General features: G+C 50.7%; 1 protein-coding gene across 5 annotated transcripts in view; it reads right to left on the reverse strand.

The window, feature by feature from the left end:
- LOC139746992 (protein gustavus-like) overlaps nt 1-23,441 on the reverse strand; it is a 215,069-nt gene that overhangs the window by 93,399 nt on the left and 98,229 nt on the right. Inside the window, exon 1 of one of the 5 annotated variants that reach the window (XM_071658708.1) lies at nt 10,798-10,813. The exons of 3 other annotated variants lie outside the window; for them this stretch is intronic. Coding sequence is in view for 1 of the 2 variants with exons in the window: in XM_071658705.1 (XP_071514806.1) it covers nt 10,036-10,169 (134 nt within the window). In the remaining variant the exon portion in view is untranslated. Of the gene's footprint in view, nt 1-10,035; nt 10,185-10,797; nt 10,814-23,441 lie in introns of those variants that run through there. One more of the 5 variants, XM_071658705.1, reaches the window with a different exon arrangement.

Below are 23,441 nucleotides of genomic sequence, written 5' to 3' on the forward strand. Positions count from 1 at the left end.
GGCCTGGCTCTGGTATCACCCTTCTCGTTTTCTGCTCGCTTAAAATGACCGACCACGGGATACATATTTCAAATTTTTTGCTACCTCCTGAAGCACGGCGGGTCGACCACTGAACTCGATATCTACGTACCTTGGGCAGGCACGGTTCGCCGACCACCGGGTATGATGATGATGGTCTGGTCTTTGACCTGAAGCTTTCTTTAAGGGTGAGGTTTAGAGACCAAGCCATCATCATCCCCAGCGGTCGTACAACAGTAGCTCAGGAACTTGAAAGCGTCTGGACTGCTCTTCTCCACCGTCCTGACGGAGGACGCTGCTCTCTGACTTGCAGGATCCGGTTGAGCCCTTCCTCTCCAGCCAAGCATCGTCCGAGGATGACTCAGGAGTCTGTCTTCTTATGATCGTCAAGTATGAAGAACCGCAAGAACTCGAGGACCACAGTAGTTGGAGGTCTCTCTCTCTTTCTCTCGGGCACGAACCTTTCTCGTGACTCAGATGTACTGCGATTCCACTTTTTATTCATTCAATTTTTCTAATTACCCAGCGACCATCTTTTGAAGGGGTCTTGGTGTCACTCCACAACCTTATTCTCAAAGGGTCCTAATGCTACCCAAAGGACCCCTTTTCCAGTGGCTCCTGCAGCTTGGCAAGGATGAGGTACACTGAAACACGAATGAGATGGTCCAGCCCGGATGCTGGCTACTTGTCGCTCGCGGAGTAACCTCAAGCAGACGGAGCCCGGTAACACCTGACTGATAATCAATTATGAACGCATGCTGTAGTCTCACAGTCATCCACACACAGTTCAACGATCTACCTTCATTACGCGACGGACGAGGCAATGATCAGATCTGCCGCTCATCATCATCATTCTGCTCGCCTCCACCAGGCTGTTCAGCGGCCGTGACTGGAATAATCGTTCCTATGTAAACATGAACGGGATCTACCTCTGTGTCTTGAGGGGCTGCTTGCTCTACCTCATGTATCAATTCCCGCTTATGAACCGGTTATTACGAGCTCGCTGACCCTCCTCCTGAAAGGCCTCCAAAACCATCCTGTCATTTCCATGGTGCCTCGTGATCGATGACGCCCTTCCCTCCCCTTCCATCATCATCGTCTTGTTCGGGGCGCGTTCCTCCCCACACCAAAACTCTCGTGCACGCCCGTACACTCCTTGGCAACGCTATCAAACCATCGACCCGCACCGTCCAATCCGTACGTGGGTTTTACCACTGGTACGTACCAGACCCACGTACTTCGGTTCGTAACACCACGTACAGCCTCTGACTTAAGTCACTGGTAAAGAACAGATGAGGTTCGTGGTGCGGCCGGCCATGTAGAACTCCACTGACGACTTCTCCACACATACATCACCACTTATGACAGCCCACTACAGCCATACTACTGTACTCCAGTTATGAAGCAACTGAAAACTGTGCACGGCTCACGCAGTACAATCGTTACTTCAGCAACTGATATGGTTGGTTAACTTCGTTTTGAGACCTCTCGACTGCCTACTCCCCAACAAAAATCTTGAACACCTTTTTAAGGCAGTTATTTCCAACATCAGAAAAAAAGTCGTCTATCTGTCTCTTGGTAGCAGTGAGAGGCTGCTACCGTCTCTCCGTAGCTCTCGGTGCTGTGGTTGGTGGAGACTTTCACACACACACACACACACACACACACATATATATATATATATATATATATATATATATATATATATATATATATATATTTATTTTCAGGAAACAATTTGCCTGTTCCTTTGAGGACCAGGGGTCTCTTTCAGTGTCCTTCTAACTTTCTGGATTGGCACAGAAGTCCAGGCTTTTTCTCTGCCGAGGAGCTTGAGACCCAGTGAGAGTGGCTTTCTGGATTACTCTTGTGTAGCCAGTCCGAGGACTCCGTCCCAGGAGGAGAGAGTGGATGAGGAGATGTAATCCCCTGGAGTGGTGAAGAGAGTCATGTAACCTTTAGCTGCCGCAGAGCCCAGTTAAGACCTGCTAGTCTCACGGGTGATAATCGGTTCACTCAACCTCTTGAGCACGATGGTCTGTGAGCTCTGACTTGACCCTTTAAGGTCAGGGATCAGGCCCTTATACCCAAAGGTCGTGTCGTCGTTCTCAAGAAATCATGACTTAAAACAGAGGCTCGTCAGCGTTTCTCATTCCTTTTACAGTTTCCCATGAAAGGTGCCACCTTCCCTGTGTAGTGGCCCAAGACCATTACTGTCTCTCTCTCTCGTCCATGAGATGCATACTTCGTGGTGTTAGCCTCCTTTAGGATCTGCCGTGTTCTTGCAGGACAATACGACGCAGTCAGGCCAACACCAGCACCTCATCTAGACCCGTCCTCCTCACCACCCACACAGCCACGCATAAGAGACCCTCCTGGCGCCCAGGCGGGTCACTGCCACGGTGGAGGCGAACAACGTTATCATCACGAGAGAAGTAACTCCCGGGGCAGGGCCTGCCTCCTCCAAGGGCAAGTCTCGGAGTGAGGGACGAGTGCAAAGACGAACAGGGACGAGGTGGAAAGGCAAAATGAGAAATACGAGGACGAAAAGTAATAGGAAGAAACAGGAGCTTATGTGAAAGGGTGAAGTGGAGTGTGAGACAGACACGGGGAGGAGAATCATTGGCGATGGCACCATATGAGGAAGATACCCCGTCCTGTTCCTAATGGAGACTCACGAGTCGATTCTGGGACCTTGTCTCTTACCACCGCCGCTCGCCCTTGGCTCCCAGCTGGACACGGGACGCAGAGACGCTCGTGGTCGCCAGAGATGATGAGGATAACGAACGATAGGAAAAGAAAAGAGGAACCATAGGAAGCAAGCGAAGGACGAGAGAAAAAAAAAATATGTGGTAACTAAAGAGGAAAAGAAGGGAGGAGGAGGAGAGGAGGAGGGGGAGACTTCATATCCTTAAGGTTGAGAGAGAGAGAGAGAGAGAGAGAGAGAGAGAGAGAGAGAGAGAGAGAGAGAGAGAGAGAGAGAGAGAGCAGGCAGGCAGGCAGGCGGCTGGTGAGCGGACAGAACGGGGCCATCACCAGCAGGAGGAGCCCCCGCTGAGTGGGTAGCTAACAGCGGGACCCAAGCTGCCTTGACGTCAGAGCACGTGTAAGAACCCACCACCCCCACTATACCCACACCCCCGCACCCACTCTAACCCCCCCCTCCCCCCAACACAACTGCAGCAAGCGCGTCTTTAATACAGTCTGCGGGAATTCCCCTCCTGACATGAATAACAATAGCAATCACCCCAGACCTACCCTCACCCCCATACCGCTACGCTACACCACCCTCACTCCATTTTCTTTATATACAAAAATAACGAGAGAGAGAGAGAGAGAGAGAGCGAGAGAGAGAGAGAGAGAGAGAGAGAGAGAGAGAGAGAGAGAGAGAGAGAGAGAGAGAGAGAGATTTACATAGAGTATAGAAAGATGGAAATATAAAATTAATCATTACTAAAAAAAAAAAATCAAAGTTAAAATGAACTCGGAAATGGTGTCAGAAAAGTTGACAAACTGGAGAACGAGCCCATAAAAACTGCTGTTCCCAGTTATTTACTAATAATAGGCGATATATATATATATATATATATATATATATATATATATATATATATATATATATATATATATATATATTGAGTGTAAGGAACACGTGGCCTGTGGAAGGTTTGTTGTCTCATACGAACATGAGAAAATGAGAGTCATGAAAGAAAACGTAAAGCCGTATGTATGCACATACAAGGTATGTAGACAACAGACAGTAAGACGGGAGGAGGCACAAAGGAGAGAGACGGGTCAGCCAGACAGCTGGATGCTATTGAGGGTATCCTATCTTACCTTGCAACAGCAAGATCTGGGTCACTATCTTAGTAAGCCTAGGAAGGGGGGGGGGTGTGGGGGGGGGGGGTGTCCGCGCATCAGGTGAAGACAGAAAACGCAAGACACCACATCCCGGAGGAAGTACACGACACGGCGAATGGTGTCGACCTAAGTGAACACAATGAGGGTGACACGATGCGAAGGCATGAGGGGAATGCATGAGTGGTGGCAGCCACTGAGGAATGTGGTTGTGTAATGACGCGTGTGTGTGTGTGTGTGTAGAGAGAGAGAGAGAGAGAGAGAGAGAGAGAGAGAGAGAGAGAGAGAGAGAGAGAGAGAGAGAGAGAGAGAGAGAGACTCTCGCTCGCTGGGGCATGACATGTCCAAAGCCTTGCTTCACTGGTCTTCCTGCAAACTGAGGATGTGTGGAAAAGTGACTGGTCCACGTCTTTGCAGAGCAGGAGGAACCACCTCGACCACGACCACCACCTCGACAACAAGAGGGCCACCTTGAGGCGGCGAGCGGCCGAGGCCGGGCATGTTCCCAGGCCATAAATCAAGATAGGTGAAGTGATAAATCTCCGGCGTCGTCTGCACACTGCCAGTGGGGTGGGGTGAGGAGGAACCACTGGGGCCAGCATCCACCCCCCAGGCCTGTGTGCGACCACCCTACCCGGTCCTGTGATGGCCGAGTGCTACTGGATGTTACAGCCAGTGGGGCCCCCCCTCACCCCCAGGGGGCGCATGTGGCCAAGACAACCTTCCCCGTGGGATGTGGGGCCCGTCCCTCTCCCCCTGGTAAGTGTACATGGCCAGAGGAACGTTCCCCGTGGGCCGCGCCCGAGCCCGCCCCCCTGCCAGAGAATATGACCACAGCAACGCACCCTCCCTCTCTCCCTCTCATCTCCATCAGGTTGCTCTAGCTCTGCTCTCTCCCTTACTGCAGTACTCCACCCTCAACAAACGAACCTCATCCTCCTGAGGTGGTCACTTCCACCCGCCTTACCCCCACTGCACTTCTGGCTACCACCATCACGTACCTCTCACTTCCTTCACGTCTAACTTTTCCTTTCCAATAACCTCATCGTAAATCCGTGACGCTTACTAAAAACTACCTTTCATGACCCATACTTTTTCTTAGCCTGATCATCTTCCATCTAAATGGTCTTTAATGGCCACACTCTTTCCTCTTTACTCCCAATTTCTTCTTCACACACACACCTCCATCATTCTCCTCCTTCCCTCTCAACCCAGCTTTCCTGGTAAGGGGATGTTCCACCAAGCTGTTTCGTGATGCAACTCTCGCGCAACGTGGCAGGTTTGGTACACCTTGACGAAGGGTGTACAACTGTTTTTTTTTTTTTTTTTTTTACAAGTTGGGTAGGGTAAATATTTATTGTTCTGTCATGTAATACGAAGGCGATATAAAAGGCAAACAGACACAATTTTTCCATGATGCCGTTCGTGTGTGGTGACCAACGGAGGCCCCTTTTTGTGTGGTGGCCAACGGAGGCCCTTTGTGTGGTGGCCAACGGAGGCCCCCCTGTATTCCCTCTGGTATCATCCCTGCCTGGCAGAGGATTTCACCCTCACATTCATACCAAAATGTCACACCAGGAAGGACTCGCCTCCGACTCGCAGGTGGGGCGCTAATCCTCCCGGCATTTTTCGTGTTTATAACAAGACTCGTCTCTGGCGTCTGTATTTCAAAGCGGGAGAGTGTCAACTGCTTCCACCCTGCCTCAGTAACCCACATGCTTATAATAAACCCGTGGCGGCAGGTGCACGAGTCCTGGTCATCTCTCAGGCTCTATCGAGTCATGCAAGCCTGTGCTGGGATGACGGTGGAGCTATGAAGTAACACCATCACTAATCCTGCTTCCATCATAACCTTATCCTTCCTCTTTCCTCTTCACCTGTGCAACAGATACTCTTCTGTTACTGTTTACATCATACTTTCCTCATCTCCGCCGTACCTTACGTGTACGTCATGCCCACCATCAACATGTCATGCCTCCTACTAAGGTAAACAGGACAAACTAGGCAACACCACCACTGTGGGAGGAACCAAAGGGGGAAAAAAAAAAGAACTTCAGGGCAACAGTATCAACAGAAAACAATGTTTGAGTGTTTTAGGAAGCAACAGACTACTGGGGCAATAGCATCAGCGAGAAACGGTATAAGGGCAACAGCAAGGAATATTAAGGACAACACCATCACCGAGGAACAGAATATATGGGCAAGAGAAACACCGAGAAACAGAAAATGCGGGCAGCAATATCACGAGGAAACAGAACATAAAGGCAAAAGTATCATTGGGTCACAGGAAACAGGTCGAGGATCAGCAGAAACTTGGAAGAGGATCAAAAAGGGGAACAGCATCTTTAGGGGGCGTCAACGACAGAGAGAGAGAGAGAGAGAGAGAGAGAGAGAGAGAGAGAGAGAGAGAGAGAGAGAGAGAGGGCGGTACAGGAGACCCGAGGATAGCGAGCCGTCACCCACCGTTACACAGAACAAGTTGACGTTCGTCTTGATAATAATATTCCCATGGGAGAAGGACGTGGGGGGGGGGGGGGCAAGCCGGAGGAGCGTCAGTATGAAGGGAGGGAAGGGCACGGGGGATGGGAGTCCTGAACTGTGTAGGATGATGGCATCATGAGATCTTTCTGTAAGGCTTCCTGAGGACGACACCAAGTTGTGTGTGTGTGTGTGTGTGTGTGTGAAGTTGGGGCACACTACCAAAATAGGCGGGCGAGGGAAGGGCACTAGAACGGGAGAGAGAGAGAGAGAGAGAGAGACAGGTAGTGTGAGACAGGTATGTAAGAGACAGGAGGGGGGGGGGGGGTAAGGAAGACGGGAACGGATGTGACGTACAAGGTGAGTATGTAAACCAGCAGGGGTACTCCAAGCTGGCGGGATGGCGGCCATACAGATGTTTACTAACATGCACCAACATGGGGTGTAAACCCCTCCAACATCCCTCCCTCCCTCTGGAGTGATCAAGGCCACCTTGCCCCTCAGGAGTGTGCAGCGTCACCCTGCCACACAGGAGACACGCTATACCACCTTGGAACGGGGTACCAGATCCATCCTGACCTTACAGAACAGGAGGAGAAGTGGGCCGCAGGTCAACCTTGACCCGGTCACTACCGTGCGTTGGTGAGGTGTCGCCAGCACCAGCTGGCCTGGCGAAGGTCAACTCCACTATACAACGGAGGGTGTCCCGTCAACTAGAAGCAGGAGTCCGACTCCCTGACTTACCTACCGTGCGACACCCCCTCCACAAACACTTGTCAAACTCACCTGCAAAGAAGAAAAATTAATGTTAGATTTATTGTAACAATATGATGCACGTGTGTGTGTGTGTGTGTGTGTGTGTGTGTGTGTGTGTGTGTTTACATACACAATTGTTACACAAACACTATTCGTGAAAACGTAACTTAACACATCAAAGGATGTCAAGGACTGGTAATGTGCACCAACACCTACGTGACAGTAATCTGTGTCACCTGCAGGATAGACAGTAGTCTGTGCCACCTGCAGGCGACAGTAATATGTGCCACCTGCAGGCGACAGTAATATGTGCCACCTGCAGGCGACAGTAATATGTGCCACCTGCAATGAGGCAAGACCAGCACCACCTTATAAGGATGTCTTCTGCCAGCTTCTGCTGTGTTTCTCACATGTCTTGCTTTTAAAGGGGAAGGAGGACGATGGAGAGGAGGGGGAGAGGGGAGGAGGGGGAGAGGGGAGGGGAAGGAGGAGGAGGAAGTGTAGGTGGAGGAAAATGGTGGTGGCGTTGGTGGCAGCGACGAAGACAGTTTTGGTGGACGGCTGTACAGGGCCGTGATGCTGGTCCTGGCAGCTGACGGATAAGACAGAGGCGCCGGTGGGAAGCAGGAGGAGGAGAAAGGGGGAAGGATAAAACGGCCGACACCCCCGACCCATCACCACCCAACCAGGGGGAGTCGAAATTCCGGAATCTAGTTGCACCGGGGGAGAAGGGAGGGGCCACAACAACACCCACAGGGGACTAGGTTTCTCAGACTACGTCACTACACAACCTCGCAATCATTCATACGATGCTGTGGTAAAATCTGCGTCACTGTGTATAATTGTGACCTAAATAAGCGTCTCGGTAGAGCAAAATAACGGGGTATGCTCTTACCACATTCCTGGCCACACCAGATATAAACGACAGCTTTCACGGGAAACCATCAAACGCCAAAGCTACTTGACTTCACTAGACACGCCAACAATCTGGTCTTCCGCCTCGTCAGTCTGCTACTGTGGGATGTCAACAGAAACTTTTACGTGGACGACAACATGAACGAACGAACATGACTGGTACATCATACACCATGGTCCTATGATAGCAGCAGTGTCACGATGTAACCCCATGATAACGATAAAGAGCCAGGGGGCAACACTCCTCCGCTGGGAGGCAGCCAAACAAGCCCTCCCAGAATCTGCCATAATTTGAATACCTTCCACGGAACCGTCCCGAAATATATTTCCTCACTTCATCAACAAGCGCAGGAAACCACCAGGGCCGTGAAAATAGGCGAGTCTGTCTCACGAACTTCCCTGAGTTACAGATCTCGTGATGCACTCAACCTGAGGGATGACGAGAGACGAGGCACACACACACACACACACACACACACACACACACACACACACACACACACAAAACGACAGATGTGGCACACACTCTCCACGACATCTTGACCCAAACCCGGAAAGCCATTTCAGAATTCTACGGTCAGGTTTTCGCTCCTGGTATTCGACGCGGGTCTGTTTTAAAATATCTTGTCAACGATTTCTCTCGCAGGAGAAATGTCGACAGCGATTTATACTTTGGCCTTGAGAGACCAAACTTCCTCCAAGTATCATAGGTCACAGGTTGAACGACACGGCCCTTGCGCCTGATAACCCGAATCCTACACCCAAGGGTCGTAGCATCCTGCTTTTATCATTATTATCATTATCATTACGATAATAGCCCGGGGTCGACGTGCTGTCAACAGACTGAACCAGGGCATGTGAAGCGTCCGGGGTAAACCATGGAAAGTTCTGTGGGGCCTGGATGTGGACAGGGAGTTGTGGTTTCGATGCATTACATATGACAGCTAAAGAATGGATGTGAGCGGATGCGGCCTATCTACGTCTGTTCCTGATGTTATGTTGCTAAAGAGGGAAATGGCGACCATATACATATATATATATATATATATATATATATATATATATATATATATATATATATATATATATATATATATATACACACACATAGAGAGAGAGAGAGAGAGAGAGAGAGAGAGAGAGAGAGAGAGAGAGAGAGAGAGAGAGAGAGAGAGAGAGAGAGAGAACAGAACAGGTGTGTGTGTGTGTGTGTGTGTGTGTGTGTGTGTGTGTGTGTGTGTGTGTGTGTGTGTGTGTGTGTGCGCGCGCGCCTAAAGGGGTGTGGGAATGGGAGTGTGTGTATAGATTACCTGTTTGTACTGTACGGGGAGGGAGTTTTACACTCATGGGGAAGGTTGCCATGTATGGGGAAGGTTGCCATGTATGGGGAGTGGGGCGCGTGTTGACGAGCGCCATGATTAATTCCCCAGATGAGGGGCAGAACACCTGCTGGACACATTATTTACCAGCACGGCATATATCCAATCAGCATCAACCTGGGACCCTCGTAATGATGAGTTATTGATGGTTTCCAGGTGGGCACACACACACACACACACACACACACACACACACACACGTACTTATCTCACTCTAGCTCCAACACTACCACAGTTCTGCCTTATCAACATACTACCATAACCTCCCTCGCCTCCTCCTCCTCTGCACGTGCCACCACCCCTGCTACACTGGCCATCCCTAACGTACTCTCGTCTTGCCATTACAGGTACATACGTGGGCGGTCGAGGGCCGCACAGCTCCAGCCTGACCCTTGAGGATGGAGGCTCCACGTTACCGGGTCAGGCTAGGCCAGAGGGAGGGCGTTCGTGTTGCATCCCGTGTCTGCCGTCACAGTGAGATGAATCATGGGTGGACACGAAGGGTCACAAGGAGGAGGACGGAAGATCACATGGGTAAGCATGAAGGGCCATATTAACTGATGGATGAGGGAGGACAGGTCACATGGGTGGTTGAGGAGTGGGTTCATGGAGCGGGGTATGGGTCACTCACCTCTGGCCTCCATGGTGTGGCCTCAGTAGCGCAGGTACCGAGGCTGTGTGAGTGACGGTCGTGTGTGCGCGGGCCAAGTGAACCCCCCCTACATCTCTACAACCAACCTCCCTCTCCCTCCTTACCACCACCATCCCCCTTGAGTCCTTCCCCAACTACCACCATCATCACCATTCCCCCCAATCCCCCCACCTCCAGCACTATAAGCACCGTACCAGTACGGGTAACATACGTGTCCCCTACCGTGTCAAAACCCCCAACACGTCACCACCACCACCTCCCACCACACCAAGAACCCTACCACATACCACAGACGCCAACAATATACAGTGCTACTCCAATAAAGAGACTTAGGATGAGTCAATAAAATACACTTTACCGAAGGATAACTATAGAGTGGGAGGATTTTTTTGTATGATTTCAGGAGAAAGACACTCCCACTGAAGCTTCTCTCACACACAACCAGCTACAGCAGGTGGTGCTGAACACACAACCTGACAGATGAAGGTGTTTTCTTCTCCTTCATCTGAAAATCAATAATACCTTCCACGTGAGGACTACTCGAAACGTACACAATCCAAACACGATTTCTGCAGCACCTGGTACCATGGAGCATGCCTCCCAGCCTCCACGAAAAAAAGGGGAATCCCTTAATTACACAAGCCTCTCTCTCTCTCTCTCTCTCTCTCTCTCTCTCTCTCTCTCCGGAATCACCACAACAGCCACACGACCTGGCCTGGCAGACACTATCAGCGTACTTACAGTACAGGCGACGACGACGCACCTCTGTAACCAAGGGTTTATCTCGCCACGGGTCACACCACACCACCGCGACTCACACACTGCCTCGGCCAACTAACTAGTGGAGCTTCGGGGACGCCGGGTGAATCATGGTACATCCAGCCGCCATTTTTTAAAGATTTTGTGATACGGTGCCTTGTGCACGGAGGAGGGTCAGGTGGCGCGGTCGTCCGACGATAGTGAGGCGTCATGGTGACGGGGGAGAGGCATTCCGCGAACGGGTAATTCATTTCATTCCAACAGGAACCAACACGAGAGTTGCAAGTCCGGTACATAATACAGGTATGTGGCTGTAATCGGTGACGTATTACAGCTATAGGAGCCGTCGTCTGGGGGGGAAACACACACATATATGGTGACTGGTAACCCACGTTTAATCTCCTGTTGGGGGAGGGGTTTACTGCATCCCGAAGGACGATGCTTCAGCGTCTTCACCAGGACTTATGGCGCCGAGGCCCTATGGAGGCTCCACCTGGCCAGGGAAGTACCGGAGCCGAGGCGGCGCCGGAGGTCCGTTAAAGGAGGGGTTGTCGGGGGGGGGGGGGGGGGGACGTTGTGTAATCCATGCAAGAACTTACGGCAGTTTGTTACACACACACACACACACACACACACACACACACACACTTGGCGCCTCTGATAACCCTGGTCTCAAGTGTACGCATACAACCCTGGCCTTGGGGGCGCCGCCCTCCTGGAGATAGCAGGTGCCCCTACTCTCTAACCCCCAACACCACACACGTCATCACCAACATATATAGACTCCGCAGGATGGTGTGATAACCACAGTCAAGTTCCCAGATCAACTGAACGAAGTAGACAGTCAACAATTCCAAAGTTACCATAACACCGCTCCACCAGTTGTGTCACAGCCGCTCTGGGAATACAACACGCATCACATTGGGCAATACAGCCACATTAACCTCGTCTTGTGTTGTGCGGAGAACGAACTGGGAACACAAAGAGGCGCCGCGGATAAGACCTGTCTCCTAGTTGTCTGTGGTGTTTTCCTTCGTCTTGTGGCGGATGTGGATAAGATAAAAGATAAATGAATTTCTCAATTGCTCCAAGAGGTAAGTACGCACGCGTGCAGAGAAGTCATCTGATGTTAAGAGTTTCCCCTCAACCTGTGGCGGAACCAGAGCAGACAAATATAAAGAGGAGGACCTAACCCTCACCAAACCGTGCAGCAATCAAGCGGACTGGTGCTTTAACGGCTTTCCTTCTTGGTTTGCGTCAGGCGTCACGAACACAGAAAAAGGATACGGAGAAGGATCACGTCTGTCACAAGTCACCTGGCAGCCAACACACAAGACATTAATAAAACATAGAGGAGATGATGGCATGATAGGCTGAGTTGAGTGCCCTCTCACCTGGCATGATGGGGTAAGTGGTAGAACGGCCTCACCACACACACACACACACACACTCCAGCCAAGGCGTCAAGCGCGTTCCGTATCCTTCTTACCCACCACGAGCTCTTGAGCGCGACGGTGCGACCCTTGAGTACGACGACGGCATGACCGGTGAGAACGACGTTACGACCCTAATGCATGAAGGTGCAACCCTAGAACACGAAGGTACGACCCTTGAGCCAGATGGTACGACCTTTGGGTGCGATGGTATGGCCTCCGACCTGACCCTTAAGTTCACACCAAAGGTCACGCCCCATCATACCATCGTGCTCTAGGATCGTACCACTGTGTTCGGGGGGAGAGGGGGGGGGGGGGGAGTGTCGTACCATTAACCTCGATGGGGTCAAGGGCCGGTGACCTTCCCAGTAAAACCCCCGTTAGAAACCGGAACCCAATTCGCGCTCAGAGGGGTAACAACCTGCAGGGGGGGAACAACCCACAACACTTGCTAAAGAATAATGGAGGACGTGAGGCGCATCTACACACCAGGTGTCGGAGAGAAGGGTCAGGATGCGTGGCAGATATGACGGGGATACGACACACGTATTACTAAATGTCCGGTGCACCTTCCCTCTCATCACGTTAAGGGATCAACCACGACAAACATCTAACTGTGATGGCAGAGAGAGAGAGAGAGAGAGAGAGAGAGAGAGAGAGAGAGAGAGAGAGAGAGAGAGAGTCATACTACACTACACAACGGATACTCCCCCCCCCCCCCCCCACTTTCCCCTTGCAAATCAATACTAACGGAACGACTTAACAGCTGGCTCTCCTGCAGGTGACGATGCATACACAGCCTTGTCTTCAACACACCACTTCCTGCCACTTACATCAGTCCAGGGCTATTACCTCTCTGCTATCTAAACTACTGATCCAATTACTCGTTAAGAATTATAACAGTAGTAATAAAACTTTATACCTCATAATACCATATAAATATATATATATATAACATTTTATTTAGCACATTCACATAATTTTGCGTAAATTTTCGTTACGACACAACTTCGATGACTTCTTCATTAACCTTTCTTTTTCTATTCTTAAATTCAAGCACTTTTGATCGCTATCTAATATAGATGAATCAACATACAGAAGGGACGGCCTCTGAAAGTACGACAGATGACAAGCAACCACGACGGCACTACACGACAACCGTAGAACGACGAACGGAACTGAGGGACATTCCCACTGAATCACTCGTGGAAGCCATCACGCTGGCTCAGGGGTACAGAGGATCCTACACAACATAGGGCACCCAGCCTGCACAACGCGAGGAAGCCATCACGCTGGCTCAGGGTTACACTGGGTTCTATATGTTACGACACACACACACACACACACACACACACGGAGGCACGTACGCACAAGGTGGCCTTATCTTGTTCAACACTTCACAGCAAGACGATGACAGGGTCAGTGATCATGTAGTCAAACTCCACCCTGCAAAGTGAGTGAGTGTTACTGTGTGGTCACTGTGACACTTGATATAAAGGTACGCTCTCATAGACGATACTTCTTTATACAACGAACTTCACCACACACACACACACACTAAACCAAAGCCACATGGTACACTATACCGGTGCCACAGCAAAGAACAGGAAAACAACACAAAGGGCACATCGTCCAACATATTAAGTGTCACACCACATGGGACATGCAAGTGCCACACCAAGGATCAGAACAGTGCCATATCATACAAGAAAACGCGACCTGTGCGATACAGTACAACACAATAATGCAACACAAATCCAGAACCATAAAGATACCAGTGTCACGGTTAATAACAGGGAAGTGCATACAGAAAAACGCCAGTGCCAGCCAACCACGGGAACAAAGTGCCACTCCCACGGAACTAGTGACACAGGGACAGGAACAGTGTCACACACAACACCATTAATGGTATCTACCCGCAAAAATGTATTGTGTTCTCATGCCCACCAACGGTACAGGTAAGGTGGTGAGGTGAGGTGAGGTAAGATAAGGTGAGGTTAGGTGAAGTAAGGTGAGGTGATTATGAGGATGAGGTGAGGTGAGGTGAAGTGAGGTGAGGCAAGTTAAGGTTGGGTCTCATGTGCTCTGGTGGTTCTGGGAAGGAACCCAGCCCACCCAACACACACATAAATCAACTACACTGCCACTACATCCAACATACAACTACAATGCCACTACATCCAACATACAACTACACTGCCACTACATCCAACATACAACTACAATGCCACTACATCCAACATACAACTACACTGCCACTACACCCAACATACAACTACAATGCCACTACATCCAACATACAACTACAATGCCACTACATCCAACATACAACTACACTGCCACTACATCCAACATACAACTACACTGCCACTACACCCAACATATGTATAAACAACGAGTACAACCAACATGCGCACCAGACGGTGTACTCCCACTACACCCAACACGTGTACCAACATGCTGTACCCCTCTGTGAATGCACGTGCGGCAGTACCCTCAGATACTGCACGTGCGACAGCCAGCCCCAGAGACCGCACGTGCGGGCGCCACCCCCTCTAATCAGCCCTTCCCTCTCTTAACTCTTTTATGACGAGCAGGAAGCTACATGGCGTGCGCACGTCACCGCCACGCACACGCTAATGTCTCTGTCATACATGCCTCCCACTGCTACGCATACATACATACATACATACAGCGACTGATACACACAATATACGTGCACAAAAACATACACATACGGATTGCATGACACACAAATGAAAGTGACCATCAAGCATCACGGGAACGCATGGGTTCGAATCCTGGGAGAGCCCGTCGGCCCACAGGCAACCCAAATGTTCATCCATCCTTTGTATGAGTGTGGATACATATACGAGCATTACAAACATGGTACATAAAACACAAGGCTAAAGTACAGGGCAACTTGTGTTAGACTCTCTCCCCCAACACACACACACACACACACACACACACACACACACACACACAAAATGTCGTCCTGGGATACACATGGTCGAGACTGAGGACCCCTCTGTCTCGGCAGCGCGAGACAGAGCCTGGGAAAAGCCTAGTCGAAGCTGCACCAAACCCTGAGTCTCGACAGGAAGAGACGGAATGTTTGTGACAGCGCCGACCAGACGCGCTCCAAGACTTGCTCAGCGTCCACACACCACAGGCCTCAGGTGACTCTTAACATACCAGCACGTACAACAAGTAGTAGTAACCCTGTCGTAACGTAACAAGTGGGGGAAGGTGTAAGAACGGGACGTCAATGTGACAAACACCCGTGGCAAGCCTGGTCGGTGGGGCCCTAACGAAGCCAACAACAGTATCAAGTACCCTGATACGGGTGCCTAACGGCGTCCCTAGACGGGCATACGGGCTACGGTATCCAACTGAGGCACAAGGTACCGGTTCCAGGACTCGCCCTGCTGCGGGTCTAGTGGCTGCTGGTGGATGAGGGACTCCAGTCAGGTAGTTATGTAGCGACCCCTCCAGGGGTAACACTCTCATTATAACGGTGATCCACACCTGTATGTATGTATATATGTATGGAGGTGTGTGTGTGTGTGTGTGTGTGTGTGTGTGTGTGTGTGTGTGTGTTACGTAATGTCCACCACGTTATGAGTGCCCCTCGCCACCATGGGTTGCCTGTCATACTCAGATGGCTGCCACAACCACTGCCTCCTCAGCCATAGAGGTGGGGGCAGCACCGGCCGCGACACCACCCACCCTCCCGTGTTATGTAAATACACTATGGGACAGGGGTAGCTGGTCTGGTGGGCCCTGGGGCGCCTGGCTACTGCCGTACACGACCCACCACCACCACCACCACCAGGAACATCTACCGGACCACCAGCCTTGCCACACCTCCACCATGTACGGCATCTCATAACGAGCACACACACACACACACACACACACACACACACACACACACACACACAAGACTGCTAATACAAAATAACAACCACAGTACAAAACTCAAGCAAAAAGTTTGAGACGATACTAAGACACTTTAAGTGTCCAACACTCACACAGTAAAGTCGACAAGTAAATAATAAAATCATAAGTACACGTGGGCTACCACAGGGCAAAACTCACCACTATGAGATATCAACATGAACTACAGCATTGTCTCCCCAACACACTGACACATCACCCATGACCATTTCTATCCACCACTCTTTAAGAAGCTTGTACAGCTACACACCAAACGGTCACATAATCCTGGTTAATCCGGGAAAATCTGGTAAGTTAAGTCCAAGTTTCCCCAGCAGGACACGGACTAGAAGCTATGTATGAACAAGCAGGACGATATGAAAGCAGCTACGTGCGAGGCAAGCAAGACCGCCCGACCCGACCCCACTAGTCAGCAGGAGAGGCACACTTGCTCACGAGTGCGAAAATTTTCCTCTCACTCGTGGCTGCCATTACTGGATAAGACGGCTTACTTTCGTCGTGGTTACGGTGGTGAACTGGTGGGAAATGGGCGTCGCAGCGGAACAGTCGCCATCAACACCACTGTGTCCACCATGACATGCCTCGGTCGTCACGCCACACCTACCAACAAGACACACTTGTAGCTCTCCTCTGTGTGGCCTTAATACGTTCACCTTTACACGGAGTGAATCGTGGAAACATAAAACATATATTTTGTGGAAACTACATCATCTGGGACCGCACACCGCGTCCTAGCTCAAGGACAGACGCGCTCATTTCCCTAAGGGGAGCAGACCTGCCGCCCTTATGCTGAAACAAGTGAAATCAGCGAGCGGCACGCACGTGTACCGACCTACAGACGCGGTAGCCAAGCCAGGCCCTCAGGGGGCAGCAGTGAACGTTCAACAGAAGCACCGACAGCAGAGGGGACATCGTTAGTGAGGCATCACCATCATCCCGATCTTGTGGCCGTACGACACTCACTCATCCCAGCGTCTTAGGATCCCACACGCGTCACTGCAACGTACGACGGATAATCCCTCTGCCGACACTCACTCTACCCCTCTCCCTCCGCATCTCACGACCACACAGGCTTCACTACAACCTGCCACAACTAAGATCTCTCCCAACACTCTCTCTGTCTACTCTCTCTCAGCATCCAAAGACCCCCATACGGCTTCACTACACCTTACGACGTCTTAGCTCTCTCTCTCTCTCTCTCTCTCTCTCTCTCTCTCTCTCTCTCTCTCTCTCTCTCTCTCTCTCTCTCTCTCTCTCAGCCCTGCCTGCCTGCTGATGCCTCACGTCTTATCCATTAAAAGGCCACTAACACAGCAACCTGAGGCGCACCACTCCCACCACCGCCACTCTCCCCCTCCCCCCTTTCAATAAGAGGGAAACCCACAACAATGGGCCTGGAGGAACCCTTACCCCACGGCTGGAGTGCAGCACAAGTCAGCCACTTTCACCTAATATTCCCTTGATGGCTTTCAGCAGTCCCAACTCCCAGCACCACAGGATGACGCGCAACACGTAGCCGCAACCGCATACCTCTCAGTGCCGCTCGATTGCTGCTGGCCTCACTGGTCCTGGAGGCCGCGGACGGACCTCTGGTGGGTCCTAGAGGCCAGGGAGGGTCACCTGGAGGATCCTGGAGGCCCGGTGTTTCCTTGAGAGGCTATGGAAACCGCGTGCATCACAATGTTACCGACTTATTAACAAACAGACACACTTCCCAACCACTCACAGGTGCGTACCAGTCCTTACACGAAGACGTGCACAACTGCTCCCCAACCACAGCACCACTACCTGTACATTATCCAGACGTGCCACCACACACATGCACCAACACCACACTTAAGACACGCTTGTTACCATACAAACAACACAATGACGTCTAACCTCCCCCCCAGACCCTCACTTCTCTTCACGACAACGCTAAGGGACTTCCGGTGCAACCCTTTACTTCCTCTCCACATTACCACCGTACATCCGTCACCGATACCCCCCTTCCCGTCACCGATACTCACTCCCCTTCACCGATATAGCCTCCCCCCGTCACCGATACCCCTCTCCAAATCACTGAAAACCCACCGATATATGACCAGGAGAACCCTCCACGTCACGGATACTATAAATCACTTTAAGTCAAGGACAGACAAGCGCCTCACCGATACCTGTTATCGGTAAATACACCAGTCTACCACTGATCATGTCTTTCTCCTTTAAGACTCCAGCCACAGAGCAGATGTTGTTCACGTGGCAGGGAAGCTTTTCCAGTCCACACTTTCCTATGTAATACACATGTCAATATGCTTCCCACTTACTGCACGGTATTTTTCTCTTCTTTTATTCATCTTCATCATGGCAACAGCTGAGCCAGGCAGCAAGGTGGGTGGGAGAGGTCCCTTCTGCTTTACTTTTCAGTTCCTACCATTATCTTCAGGCCCTGATAACAGATAACCTCGCTAGCTGACCATCAGGTCTCCTGTTATCTGTTCTCCCCATGCACTTTCACGACTCCTCCCACCTAACCAATCGCCGATAAAGCCTCCCTGACAAAAATTCACATCCTCCCAGTGTATCATGCATCCTCCCAGGTCAGCAATACAACCTCTACCCTACACCACCACCCACACCAAACCCTTCAGCTTCAGCCAGTAAGATGATGGGTTTGGCAACTGTGACTTTCTCCACTGGGGTAAAAGAGGACTGTGATCCTGCATATACGATTTAAATACATGAGTTTACAAACGGGACGGTGCTCTATCAATCAGTATTCTCCAACTTCTGATGTACACTGCACTCTTACCACCTTCAGTCCCTTGAGGACGACTGCACGGCCCTTAAACACAAAGGTGCAACCCTTGAGCCAATATGGTACGACCCTTGAACACAGACGTTCGACCCTTGAACACAAGAGGTTCGACCCTTTCATATGATGGCGTAACCTTGGACCTGACCCTATGAAGTCAGGTTAAAGACCAGGCCACAGTACCCAAGGGCCGTACCGTCGTGCTCAAATCATCTCTTGTTTCCACGACAGGTCGCACGTATGCACGACAGATGTGTGTCGAAAGCTGAACGCTCGAGCTGACCAGTGTATCAAGACGGTCCAACGCTCAAGCTGACTTGTGCCTCAGAACGTCGACAAGTTCAAGCTGACCTGCGTGTACCACGACCCCAGTTCAAGCTCAATCTGCATGCATGTCAGGACCTCAACAACGACACGTACGTCCAGATTTGAGCGTCGGGACCAGGAAGATTTAAGCTGACGCGTAACAAGACTAATATACAAACTCTGTAACAACAACAACAACTGCTGGTGGACCTCCCCACTATCCTCATACTCTCAAGAAACTTTTCCAGAAACTTTCCTTATCTAGTATGCTAATTTCTTGATTAATGAACCCTGGAATGTGACCCTACAAGGCGGTCTTCATATTGACTCGTCCCGTAAGCTCGTCCCTGAATTAATCAGTGAACTAATTTGAGGACGGTTTTAAAAAACCCGTCTGTGAGCGAGTGAAGTTCGGGGCTTAACCCTTGGGGCCATCAACTTAAAACCAGTGGGTTGATGACTGCAGTGGAGAATCAGCTGTGTGGGTTAGCACTGAACTGCCTTCTGGATATGTTCCCACGATGGATGTGGGATCCTGTCCAACAAATTGGCCCCTCGGGGCAGAAGTGAAAATTGATATCAAATATCCTATTCCATAAATTCGCTCCGAGGCAGAGGGTAATATATGAATATACTCCGCACACTCGCTATCAACATGTGACGAAGGAAAGGAACTGGAATATATGATATACCTGTACGTTATCTATCTGCTTACATGGAACATCCGTAGCCCTATACATACATCCATTATATATATACCATATCTCCCTCTATATCAGTTCGTGTGGCTCCGACGAGGCTGGGTCGAGCAAGGCTCCTTCCCTTCGCGGTGCCTGAGTTGGACAAGCAAGGTGACGGACGCCCGGTAGTACATGGAGGTCTCCCCACCGATGGGAACGAGAGTGAGTGCTCCAGGCCCGCCGCCCGGGAGAGAGAGAGAGAGAGAGAGAGAGAGAGAGAGAGAGAGAGAGAGAGAGAGAGAGAGAGAGAGAGAGAGAAATACGTGTCACACTTTTACTTGCATAATTGATTCTGGTGGACGACTGTTGACACTACTCTGGCATTAACAAGCACACAGGCACTCCAGTGGAACATGCGCCTAGTATCATAACATATATACAGACAGATGATAACATGAGCATTTGTAAAAAGTGGAGACATATGCCAACACACACACACACACACACACACACACGCGCGCGCGCGCGCGTTTAAGGTTGATACTAAGGTCGAGAGAGAGAGAGAGAGAGAGAGAGAGAGAGAGAGAGAGAGAGAGAGAGAGAGAGAGAGAGAGAGAGAGAGAGAGACCATAGGGGTCGACGTTGCCTAATCTGATACCAGAGCGGCACGGCAGATGGGCAGATGTGTGGGGGTGACAAACTGTTCTAATGTCAAAATGGCTGAACTGCAATCAAGTACAATAATGAAATGTTTGGGAAGCACTGCACAACATGTATCAAGAACATTACTGGAGTCTTGTCTCTGGTCGCCGCACCCTAAAAGAAGCACAGGGACTCTCACCGTGAGCGTCCAGAGGAGGAGCAATCACGACGGTGCTTGAATTAAGAGAAATGAGCTTACAGTGAGGGGATAGGGGCTACCACCATGTCACCACCATGGAGGGCACAAGAGCACCTCATGACGGCCTTAAAGTTCCTACATCACCTGGACGATGGTGAGTGTGAAATGTTCTTCACGAGTTGCAATGTACCACAGCAGCCACAGGCCACGAGGAGACGCTAAGCAGCGAGGAGGAGAGGAAGGATATAAAGACGTACTGGGTTAGGGTAAGGATGGTGGATGATTAGGATGGACGAGGCAAGGAAACTTATGAATGACGTCAGTTTACAGAGGTTTAAACGACTGTAAAGGCACACAGTGAAACATACGGACGTACGTACACATATACAAACAGGTACACATACCTACAAAGCCACACGCCTTAGTACTGGGAGATGTTATGGTGTAAGCCAGGAAGGTGGCGTGATGTGCGTGTTTTCAAGGCTCTGTACCCCTGGCCTGGCTATTTCACATCTTTTATGACGTGCTTTTTTTTTTTATAGTCACGGTTGGGTAGGAGGGAGCTAACAGGCCCGTGGGTTTGGCTTCCTTAACGTAATCTACAATCCTTGTGTCAATTTGCAACTCTCACCCGCGGAGGGGCTTTCAGCAACAGTTCTCTCCCTTCCCCCCGCATCCACGAACTGGGTTACCCGGGCCTCCTATTCAGGACACTGTTTCCTTCCGCAGGCGGCAGTCGCTGGCACGAAACGGCTCACAAGTGTGTGCGTGCGTTGTGTGTGTGTGTGTGTGTGTGTGTGTGTCTGTGTGTGTGGATGAGGGGGGGGGGGGATTTTGCTCCCTCCCCCCTTGCTCTGACTGCCTGCATAAGGTCGTCGTGCATGGTTACCGAGGTCTTGAATGGCCCATCTCTGCTGCGGTGCCCGCTGGTGCCTCCTGGCTCCCGTTGTGAGAGGTAACAGTCGTCCTCCGGATGTTGCAGGTGACACATGTACAGTAGTTATGAACAACGGGGAGGACGGTACACCGGGCGAGTCTGTAGGAAACACGAGTGGTGCGCTGAGAAACCGCATACAAGAATGGGGTACCATGGTCAACACGGTACACAGCAGAGTGGGGGTACCATGGTCCAACACGGTACACAGCAGAGCGGGGGTACCATGGCCAACACGGTACACAGCAGAGTGGGGGTACCATGGCCAACACGGTACACAGCACCACTACGTCACAACCGTGCACACATACAGCCATCGTCCTCAGCACAATCATGTAATAAAAAAAGAGGTGGGGAAATGCCACAGCAGCAGCCTCTACGCCACCTATCATGGCCATGTGGAGGGAGGATAGGGGAAGGGGAGGTGGGTGGATAGGTAGGAGGCGCCTTCAGGAGGATTACATCAAGTGGCTGAGGAGTTAAAGGAGCGTTGAGGTCACGTGTCAGGGAATATCGCTAACACACACACACACACACACACACACACACACACACACACACACACACACACACACACACACACCTATCCCAGTCTTAGCGATACACTGGAGTGTGGTGTAACTCCCTACATGCACCGTATGGCGTAGGAGTCCTACACTCGTAGGGCCCCATGTCTTACACATTCTCTACCACACAACCTAACTCCTCTACACTGTAAAGATTGTTTCACTACTTCGCTTATTCGACTCGTCCGCAACTCTGAGACTACACAAGTACTTCTTTACGCCTTTTCTGTAAGTGTTCTTCATTAGTTTCTTGCTATGCTCTCCACTTTTTTTACTATCTAGGCATCTCTCAGAGAACTGTTCACTGCCGACTTCACTGGACTTACATGACGCTGTCAAGTCAACTCTTTTCCATATGCAAATTCATGACCTCTAACCTTTCACTATAACTCACCTCTCTCATTTCAGGAACCATCTTTGTTGTTCGTTCCTGGACCTTCTCTATCAGTTCCTTCTGCCTATCTTAGGTGCAGTAATCAAACATGCAACGCATATTCCAATCTGGGTTTTGTATACGTTGTCATTTGCTTGCTGATCATTTCCTGCCAAGCAAATTAAAATGCAATTCTAATATCTGCTGGGAGATCGTCTGTCTCCTTTGCAGTTATTCTCCCACCATGATGGTCGGCCGACACGTTAGTACAATGTCAACACCTCGTAAGTGTGTGTGTCGTAATGGTTAAGCCTCTTAAGCATGACGGTGCGATCCTCCGGTACGGCGACGGTACAATGCTCAGTACGACGGTGCGAGCCTTATGCATAACGGTACAGCCCCGGAGCACGACAGTATAACTCTTGAGCAACACATTATGAGACCCTTGCTTTATCATGGCCTGACCTTCTAACCCGACCCTTAATCAAGGGGTCAAGTGCGTGACATGGAGTAGAACGTGAGAACCGAAGGTGCGCGAAATGAGTGCGATAACATAACGACGTGAGTGACGACACGACGACAACGCTGGGGGGGAGGGTGGGCCTGTCGACGACACAGCAGCGGGCAGTGGCTAGCTTGCTACCAGGCCCGTCGCCGTGAGGTGGTGGAAGGGGGAGGGTGAGGCGGGTTGTTTTCACTTTCTTTAAACGTACCCGGAGGACGGGAAAGGGGGAGG

The sequence above is a fragment of the Panulirus ornatus genome, chromosome 67 (assembly GCF_036320965.1).
Source record: "Panulirus ornatus isolate Po-2019 chromosome 67, ASM3632096v1, whole genome shotgun sequence".
NCBI classification, from domain to species: Eukaryota; Metazoa; Arthropoda; class Malacostraca; order Decapoda; family Palinuridae; genus Panulirus; species Panulirus ornatus.